This window comes from Salvelinus namaycush, chromosome 7, assembly GCF_016432855.1.
Source record: "Salvelinus namaycush isolate Seneca chromosome 7, SaNama_1.0, whole genome shotgun sequence".
NCBI lineage: Eukaryota > Metazoa > Chordata > Actinopteri > Salmoniformes > Salmonidae > Salvelinus > Salvelinus namaycush.
In genome coordinates, this window is record NC_052313.1 from 42,580,707 (window position 1) to 42,590,707 (window position 10,001).

At 49.4% G+C, this 10,001-nt stretch overlaps 1 protein-coding gene across 1 annotated transcript; it reads left to right on the top strand.

Annotated features, from left to right (window-relative positions):
• Window positions 1-354: 354 nt before the first annotated feature.
• On the top strand, window positions 355-8,295 carry LOC120050728 (growth/differentiation factor 8-like). The gene is made up of 2 exons (XM_038997292.1): window positions 355-390; window positions 7,909-8,295. The coding sequence occupies exons 1-2, from the start codon at window positions 355-357 to the stop codon at window positions 8,293-8,295; spliced, it is 423 nt and encodes a 140-aa protein (XP_038853220.1).
• The last annotated feature ends 1,706 nt before the right edge of the window (window positions 8,296-10,001 follow it).

Here is a 10,001-nt window from a genome sequence, read left to right on the forward strand (position 1 = left end):
GAGAGAATGGCTTAAGATAAGACTTGCTCTATGTCAGATCGAACAGGCCCTCCGTGGAACATCCCTGCCTGGGTACGCATTGGAAGAGGAAGTCTGCGGGCGAGATGATTTGAAAGCCCTAAGAATCTCTTCAGTGGCATATAGTCCGGACTCCAAAGTGACAATTTTAGGTTGTGCCGAATTCAATAGTTTAAATGCCACCAAATCAGTTAGTTCGTATGTATTTTCAAAAGCCTGCACAGAGGTCAACTATTTTGGGCCTGTCTTTAGCTTTAGGTGGGGAGATTACTTTAAAGTCCTTGAAATGATCAAACATGTGGAAACTCTTTTCCAACATCGTGAACATTTGCGTCGATGGGCGCTTCTGTCTTCAAGAACATGGGCCTAAAGGCAAGAAGGTTGATATATCATGGAAAAGAAAACATTCGAAACAAGGAAGGCGCTGGAGATCAAGGGGGGAAGAGACAGTGTCTGAACCGGTCCCATCTTGACGATGGGGATTTAGAGATGTATGGTGGTGGTGGTTTACAATAGATAATTCCCAATGCCTTTTTCTCTAAGAAAATAATTTCTTATAAAACATGTATATGTAGGATTGTTCAATAATAATGTGTAATATGTATGCATTTCAGTACTAAAGATTTAAGAAATGTAATTTACATTGAATGAAATATCAGGCTCTCTCTCTCTCTCTCTCAGGCTATGAAAAAGATATGACATTGACTCCTTAGTGTTGAACTTTACCCCGTCTATAGCCACCCTGGTTATTATATGACCCTGATGGTCATCTACGAAGGTTGGAACATCTTGAACTGTCACGTTCCTGACCTGTTTTCTGTTGTTTGGTATGTGTTTATTGGTCAGGGCGTGAGTTTTGGGTGGGCAGTCTATGTTTTCTGTTTCTATGTTGGTTTTGGGTTGCCTGGTATGGCTCTCAATTAGAGGCAGGTGTTTGACGTTTCCTCTGATTGAGAGTCATATTAAGGTAGGTTGTTCTCACTGTTTGTTTGTGGGTGATTGTCGCTGTGTCTGTGTTTATTGCACCACACGGTACTGTCTCGTCTCGTTCGTTCGTTCCTGTTCATGCGTGCTTCGTTATATGTAGTTTGCATGTTCAGGTCAGTCTACGTTGTTTGTTTGTTATTTTGTAAATATTCAAGTATAGTTCGTGTCAGTGTTCGTCGTGTCTAATAAAGCATTATGTATTCATCACCCGCTGCGCCTTGGTCTACTCTCTCACCGAAAGACGACCGTTACAGAATCACCCACCAAACCCAGATCAAGCAGCGGGTTAACGGACAGCAACGACAGCGCAAGAAGGAGGAATGGACATGGGAGAATGTTTTGGACGGTAAGGGTTGCTACACATGGGAGGAGATCCTGGCTGGAAAGGATCGCCTCCCATGGGAACAGCTGGAGGCAGCTCGGAGAGCGGAGGAAACTGGAGAGAGGAACCGGCGTTATGAGGGGACGCGTCTAGCACGGAAGCCCGAAAAGCCCGTGAGTACTACCCAAAAATTTCTTGGGGGGGGGCTAAGAGGTAGTGGGCCGAGGGCAGGTAGGAGACCTGCGCCCACTTCCCAGGCTAACCGTGGAGAGCGGGAGTACGGGCAGACACCGTGTTACGCAGTAGAGCGCACGGTGTCTCCTGTACGTGTTCATAGCCCGGTGCGGGTTATTCCACCTCCCCGCACTGGTAGGGCTAGATTGGGCATTGAGCCAAATGTCATGAAGCCGGCCCTACATATCTGGCCACCAGTACGTCTCCTCGGGCCGGCTTACATGGCACCAGCCTTACGCATGGTGTCTCCGGTTCGCCAACACAGCCCAGTGCGGGTTATTCCACCTCCCCGCACTGGACGGGCTACGGGGAGCATGCAACCAGGTAAGGTTGGGCAGGCTCAGTGCTCAAGGGAGCCAGTACGCTTGCACGGTCCGGTATATCCGGCGCCACCTTCCCGCCCCAGCTCAGTACCACCAGTGCCTGCACCACGCAGCAAGCCTCCTGTGCGTCTCCAGAGCCCTGTACGCACTGTTCCTTCTCCCCGCACTCGCCCTGAGGTGCGTGCCCTCAGCCCGGTACCTCCAGTTCCGGCACCACGCACCAGGCCTACTGTGCGCCTCAGCGGGTCAGAGTCGGCCGTCTGCCCAACGCCTTCTGCACTGCCTGTCTGCCCAGCGCCTTCTGAGCCATCCGTCTGCCCAGCGCCTTTGGAGCCATCCGTCTGCCCAGCGCCTTCTGAGCCATCCGTCTGCCCAGCGCCTTCTGAGCCATCCGTCTGCCCAGCGCCTTCTGAGCCATCCGTCTGCCACGAGCCATTAGAGCCGCCCGTCTGTCCCGAGCCATTAGAGCCGTCCGTCAGTCAGGAGCCGCTAGAGCCGTCCGTCAGTCAGGAGCCGCCAGAGCCGCCAGCCAGTCAGGAGCCGCCAAAGCCGCCAGCCAGTCAGGAGCCGCCAGAGCCGCCAGCCAGTCAGGAGCTGCCAGAGCCGCCAGCCAGTCAGGAGCTGCCAGAGCCGCCAGCCAGTCAGGAGCTGCCAGAGCCGCCAGCCAGTCAGGAGCTGCCAGAGCCGCCAGCCAGTCAGGAGCTGCCAGAGCCGCCAGCCAGTCAGGAGCTGCCAGAGCCGCCAGCCAGTCAGGAGCTGCCAGAGCCGCCAGCCAGTCAGGAGCTGCCAGAGCCGCCAGCCAGTCAGGAGCTGCCAGAGCCGCCAGCCAGTCAGGAGCTGCCAGAGCCGCCAGCCAGTCAGGAGCTGCCAGAGCCGCCAGCCAGTCAGGAGCTGCCAGAGCCGCCAGCCAGTCAGGAGCTGCCAGAGCCGCCAGCCAGTCAGGAGCTGCCAGAGCTGCCCTACAGTCATGAGCTGCCCTACAGTCATGAGCTGCCCTACAGTCATGAGCTGCCCTCCAGTCATGAGCTGCCCTCCAGTCATGAGCTGCCCTCCAGTCATGAGCTGCCCTCCAGTCATGAGCTGCCCTCCAGTCATGAGCTGCCACTCAGTCCGGAGCTGCCGCTCAGTCCGGAGCTGCCGCCCAGTCCGGAGCTGCCGCCCAGTCCGGAGCTGCCACCCAGTCCGGAGCTGCCACTCAGTCCGGAGCTGCCATTAGTACAGAGTTGTCCCTCTGTCCTAAGCTACCTCTCTGTCCGGAGCTACCTCTCTGTCCGGAGCTACCTCTCTGTCCTGAGCTACCTCTCTGTCCTGAGCTGTCTCCTCTATGTAGGAGGGGCCTTAGTGAAGGTTCCTGGACCATGGTCGGGGGCGAGGGTCGCCACTCAAAGGACGCTAAGGAGGGGGACAAAGACAGTGATGGAGTGGTGTCCTCGTCCGCCGCCGGAGCCGCCACCGCGGACAGATGCCCACCCAGACCCTCCCCTTGAGTTGTAGGGGTGCGCCCGGAGTTCGCACCTTGAGGGGGGGGGTTCTGTCACGTTCCTGACCTGTTTTCTGTTGTTTGGTATGTGTTTATTGGTCAGGGCGTGAGTTTTGGGTGGGCAGTCTATGTTTTCTGTTTCTATGTTGGTTTTGGGTTGCCTGGTATGGCTCTCAATTAGAGGCAGGTGTTTGACGTTTCCTCTGATTGAGAGTCATATTAAGGTAGGTTGTTCTCACTGTTTGTTTGTGGGTGATTGTCGCTGTGTCTGTGTTTATTGCACCACACGGTACTGTCTCGTCTCGTTCGTTCGTTCCTGTTCATGCGTGCTTCGTTATATGTAGTTTGCATGTTCAGGTCAGTCTACGTTGTTTGTTTGTTATTTTGTAAATATTCAAGTATAGTTCGTGTCAGTGTTCGTCGTGTCTAATAAAGCATTATGTATTCATCACCCGCTGCGCCTTGGTCTACTCTCTCACCGAAAGACGACCGTTACATGAACAACAATAAGGGGCACGTGTACTCTTAAATGTCCACTAAGTACAGCCCTCGGAGCATGGTTCCTCCCTAGTTTTAATCCTAGGTTTATGACTTCTAGGGAGTGTTTCCTAGATGCTGTGCTTCGGCATATGCATTGATGGGTCTTAGAATGTATTCGTCGCATGTGACAAATACAGTTTGATTTGATTTGAAACACACCCCCAGGCTGTGTAAGGGCTATTTGACCAAGAAGGAGAGTGATGGTGTGCTGCATCAGATGACCTGGCCTCCACAATCACCTGACCTCAACCCAATTGAGATGGTTTGTGATGAGGTGTACTGCAGTGCAATGGAAAACCAGCCAACAAGTGCTCAGCATATGTGGGAACTCCTTCAAGACCGTTGGAAAAGTATTCCTCATGAAGCTAGTTGAGAGAATGCCAAGAGTGAGCAAAGCTGTCATCAAGGCAAAGGGGGGTTACTTTGAAGAATCTCAAATCTAAAATATATTTAGAAAATATAAAATATATTTTTTGGTTAACACGATTCCATATTTGTGATGTCTTCACTATTGTACTACAATGTAGAAAATAGTCAAAATAAAGAAAAACCCTTGAATGAGTAGGCGTGTCCAAACTTTTGACTAGTGCTGTATACAATTCATTTAAATGATCATTGCATTTTTTTATTCACAGTACAATGTCATGGTCAAATGTCACTGTTTAACCTCATCGTGACCAATCATGACCCCTCTTACCCTTCTCTTGAACTTCAGCTTGAAACACATCTCTACAATCAGCAGCTTGTTGTGTTCCAGCTGTTTTCGGTGTCAGACCGCTCATTTCATGTTCTAAAGTGGGAGAAGGAAAAACATTCACTTACTGACTATACTTGAAACACAGACCTGTAAATAGATTATCTATTACAGATTGAGAATAAAACACCTCACCTCTGTTTAAGAGTGTCACGCCCTGACCTTAGTTCCTTTGTTATGTCTCTATTTTGGTTTGGTCAGGGCGTGAGTTGGGGTGGGCATTCTATGTTTTTGTTCTATGTTTTATATTTCTATGTGTTTGGCCGAGTGTGGTTCTCAATCAGAGGCAGCTGTCTATCATTGTCTCTGATTGAGAACCATACTTAGGTGGCCTCATCCCACCTGTGTTTTGTGGGTTGTTGTTTCCTGTTGTGTGTCTGCACCAGCCAGAACAGTTTCGGTCATTATTCTTTGTTATTTTTGTTATTTCAGTGTTCATTTAATAAATATGGACACGTACCACGCTGCACCTTGGTCCTCTCCTTCCAACAGCCTTTACAGAACGACCCACCACCAACGGACCAAGCAGCGTGGAAAAAAGGAGGAATGGACATTCTGGACGGGAAGGGATCCTACACATGGGAGGAGATCCTGGCTGGAAGGGATCACTTCCCATGGGAACAGGTGGAGGCAGCCAGGAGAGCGGAGGCAGCAGGAGAAGGGAACCAGCGGTACGAGGGAACACGGCTGGCAAGGAAGCCCGAGAGGCAGCCCCCCAAAATTTTGGGGGGGAGATTGGTGGAGTCAGGTAGGAGACCTGAGCCAACTCCCCGTGCTTACCGGGTGGGGCGTCGTACTGGTCAGGCACCGTGTTATGCGGTGGAGCGCACGGTGTCTCCAGTACGTGTCCTTAGCCCGGTGCGCTATATCCCAGCTCCTCGCATCGGCCTGGCTAGAGTGGGCATCGAGCCAGGAGGGATTGTGCCAGTCTTGCTTTCCAGACCTCCAGGACGTCTCTACGGCCCAGGATATCCTGCGCCGGCTCTGCGCACTGTGTCTCCAGTGCGTCTGCACTGTACGTGCCGGGCCAAAGTCACCATCCAGCCAGGACGGGTTGTGCGCCTCCACGGCCCAGTGCATCCGGTGCCTCGGCCAAGCCCTAACCCTCCTGCATGTCTCCCCAGCATGGTGAGTCCTGTGCCTTCTCCCAGAGCCAGGCCTCCTGTGTGTCTATCCACTCCAGTGACGATCCATGGCACGAAGCCTCCAGCGACGATCCATGGCACGAAGCCTCCAGCGACGATCCATGGCACGAAGCCTCCAGCGACGATCCATGGCACGAAGCCTCCAGCGACGATCCATGGCACGAAGCCTCCAGCGACGATCCATGGCACGAAGCCTCCAGCGACGATCCATGGCACGAAGCCTCCAGCGTCGATCCATGGCACGAAGCCTCCAGCGTCGATCCATGGCACGAAGCCTCCAGCGTCGATCCATGGCACGAAGCCTCCCGCGTCGATCCATGGCACGAAGCCTCCCGCATCGCCCTCCTGTCCGGAGCAGCCAGAGTCGCCCTCCTGTCCGGAGCAGCCCTCCTGTCCGGAGCAGCCCTCCTGTCCGGAGCAGCCCTCCTGTCCGGAGCAGCCCTCCTGTCCGGAGCAGCCAGAGTCGCCCTCCTGTCCGGAGCAGCCAGAGTCGCCCTCCTGTCCGGAGCAGCCAGAGTCGCCCTCCTGTCCGGAGCAGCCAGAGTCGCCCTCCTGTCCGGAGCAGCCAGAGTCGCCCTCCTGTCCGGAGCAGCCAGAGTCGCCCTCCTGTCCGGAGCAGCCAGAGTTACAAAGAGTATTTAATTTAATGTCATTCTTGTCTTGAAGGTAGTCCAGAGACTGTATATTCTGATCCGCTTCCTAGGGTTAGGTTCTTATTTTTCAGAGTAAATAACTCAGACTCTAGAGAAGCTTTAACCAAGTTTAATTCTGCCCAAAGGGTCTTTACAGCTGTAATTCAGACAACTCAACATTTCTCCCATCACAGATATATATATATCCCAATTAAGACACTCCTCCTTCTCTCCAATCCTTACATCTTATGGTTCTACAGGAAAAGAGCAACAGGATACTAAACCCTTATTACTCCCATCAGGGGATCTGACCTCAACCCCTCCTTCGCCTAGTCCACAGATGTCCATCTGTCTCCCTATATCAATCCTTTGAGCTCCTCCCGTCCACCCAGCACATTCCACAGCCTCTGTCTTTCTACAGATCTCACTCCTTAATATACTATGCGTCTGATCTATCACGTCTTTAATATCTCAATGTTCAAAATGTCGAATCCAACAGTCCCTGCTCTTGAACAAGAGCATCCTAATGTTCAATTTATATAAACTTGGAAATTACTAATAAATGGATCAACAATGATAATAAAACATGAATAAAAAAACTAACAAATGGAACAAACAATTAACAAAAATTTACTGCGAGGTTTACAAATTCAGAGACTTATGGCCTCTGTACTATGATCACACAATGTGATTTCCATCTATCATCACACAACAAAATGCCATTCCAGCTGAATCTGCTGTCTCGTTCTTTGCCAGATGGAGCAGCTTTTAGTTTCTCCACTTCCCCCTTCTGGTTCCCAAGAGAGTAATAGCACAAGACTTGGAAAGCAACAACAACAAAAAACATAACAGTATTAACAATGTGATAAGCTATGCATATTTATACATGCATGAAAACCAAAGTCTGAGACCCTGACAATTCCCACTCTCTCTTCACCCGACTCAATGCCTCCCGGATACTTTCCTGCTGGGTTCCACAAAAATGAAAGCTCTAAAAAGCTTCCTCATGCTTTCACCCAGTTTTCCCCTTTAGGCCCCAGGTTACGAGAGGTGTTCCAAAGTCATGTCACTAGCAAGTGAGATAAACGTGTTGGATCAGATAGATGGCAAACCTGACATGCATGAACATGTACTGCAAATCACTGATGAAATTGTTCTACCAGGAAACAATCAACATATAGTATATGATAAAAATGATCACTCACCTGAACCTTGTTTTTCATGTCTTTGACTTTGTTGTCCAGCTTTTGTTTCTCCAGAATTGATCCCCAATTAGAGGTAATGATTACCAGCTGCCTCTAATTCGGAACCATACAAACCACCAACATAGAAATACAAACTAGAAACCCCCCTAGTCACGCTCTGACCTATACACCATAGAGAATCCAGAGGGCTCTCTATGGTTAGGGCATGACAGATGTTTGCAGTGCTGTTTTGTTTTGGATTTCATTCTTATTGTCATTCCATTCACAGCAACCCTTCATGGAGGTGAAGATATTGGAGAACCTAAAGCGTTCCCAGAGGGACTCAGCCCTGGACTGTGATGAGGAGTCCTCAGAGACGCTGTGTTGCCGCTACCCCCTCACCGTCGACTTTGAGGCCTTTGGCTGGGACTGGATCATTGCCCCCAAACGCTACAAGGCCAACTACTGTTCTGGAGAGTGTGAGTACATGCACCTCCAGAAGTACCCCCACACTCACCTGGTGAACAAGGCTAATGCCCGGGGTACCACAGGGCCCTGTTGTACTCCAACTAAGATGTCCCCCATGCTCTACTTCAACCGCATGGAGCAGATCATTTATGGGAAGATACCATCTATGGTGGTGGACCACTGTGGCTGCTCCTGGGAGGGAGGATGAGAGGACAGGACAAAACGCACACGCACATTGTGTTGTGTAATGAGTTAATAAGTTATCCCAAAGTGAACCCTCTTATAAGAATCCATTATATTTTTGCATAAAAGGCTACAAGAGACATGTGGAGTTTGAAAAACATGAGCCCTTTGCTCTGAGTGAGGACATGAACTGCTCATACTCTCCCCCCTGAGGTTCGTTCCGCAATGTGGCTGGAACTGCTAGATATATTTAAGGACACATAACACAATTGTCATGGGAGTGCAAAATCTGCACTGAAACAGATGTCCCCGATATTGTGGATCACAGGATTTTGGAACAGCTTGGTGGTCCTCAGAACACAGTGTCACATACAGAGCTATTCTATTAGCCTACATGAATTGAAACCAAAAATGGTATGTTCCTTATGTAGCTAAATGTTTCAGGCCTATAAATCATATTATATTGTGATCAGTTTAGCCTACAGATTATGCTAGGCATATTATGTTTGGCATTAGAGCTTTCCTAGTACCATATCAACTCAAATGAATTTATATTTGGCACATGGTCGAATATTATTGCACTGTTGGAGCTAGGAAAACAAGCATTTCGCCAGACCTGCAATAACATCTGCTAAATATGTGTATGTGACCAATAATTAAGGTTGCACATTTTGGGGATTATTCAGAGGTGGAAACTTTCTGTGGGAATTAACGGGAATATATGGGAATTAACAGAAATATATGGGAATTAACAGAAATATATTCAAATGAATATGAATACCATTTAAAGGGAGATTTTTTGCATTGGATATATTTACCATATCATATGGAGAAAGAAACATAAACATTTTACCTTATCATGAGTAGAGTTAATTGCAAATGATGAAATCCTTCCAATAGAAATTTTTTAAACTATTTAGTTACAAATGTAACTTTAATTAAATGAGTTGACTCTTCACGTGGGATGATTTCACTGAACAACAAAAGAAAGGGAATATTGAATGATCTCCAATGATCCATCACATCTCCCAAAAACGTTAGTCTAGAAACTAAAGCTTTGGTTGTCTTCCTCTCAGGCTTCCATGTCTTCTCCCTGGACCTCCTCAATGTCCACCTCTTGAGCATCAGACTCTGAGGCCTCATCTTCACTGTCACTTTCCAACCTTGTTGAGGATTGCTCGTTGCCTCAAATTTGCCTGGATGGCCACCAATTTTTCAACCCTTGTATTGGTCAGCCTGTTGCGTGCTTTGGTATGTGTGTGTTCCCAAACAAGGACCAATTGTGCTCTGAGGCGGCTGATGTAGGTGGGATTTGGAGGATGATGGATGCAACAGGGGAAAGAGCCTCACAAGGTCCCTTCCACCAGGTGGCTAATGAGATATGTTGGCACGACTGCCATATTGCATCTCCATCCCAAAGCCCTTGCTTGGAAGTGTACTTCGCTAGACTGCCAAGAACTTTGCCCTCATCCAGGCCAAGGTGGCGAGACACAGTAGTGATGACACCATAGGCCTTGTTGATCTCTGCACCAGACAGGATGCTCTTGCCAGCATACTTGGGGTCCAACATGTACGCTGCGGCGTGTATGGTTTTCAGGCAGAAGTCTGCACGCTTTTTGATGGATTTCAGAACTGCAGTTTCCTCCGCTTGGAGCAACAGTGAAGTGGGCAGGGCAGTACAAATGTATTTTCTTACATCTGCAAGCAGAGTCTGAACATCAGACAGGATAG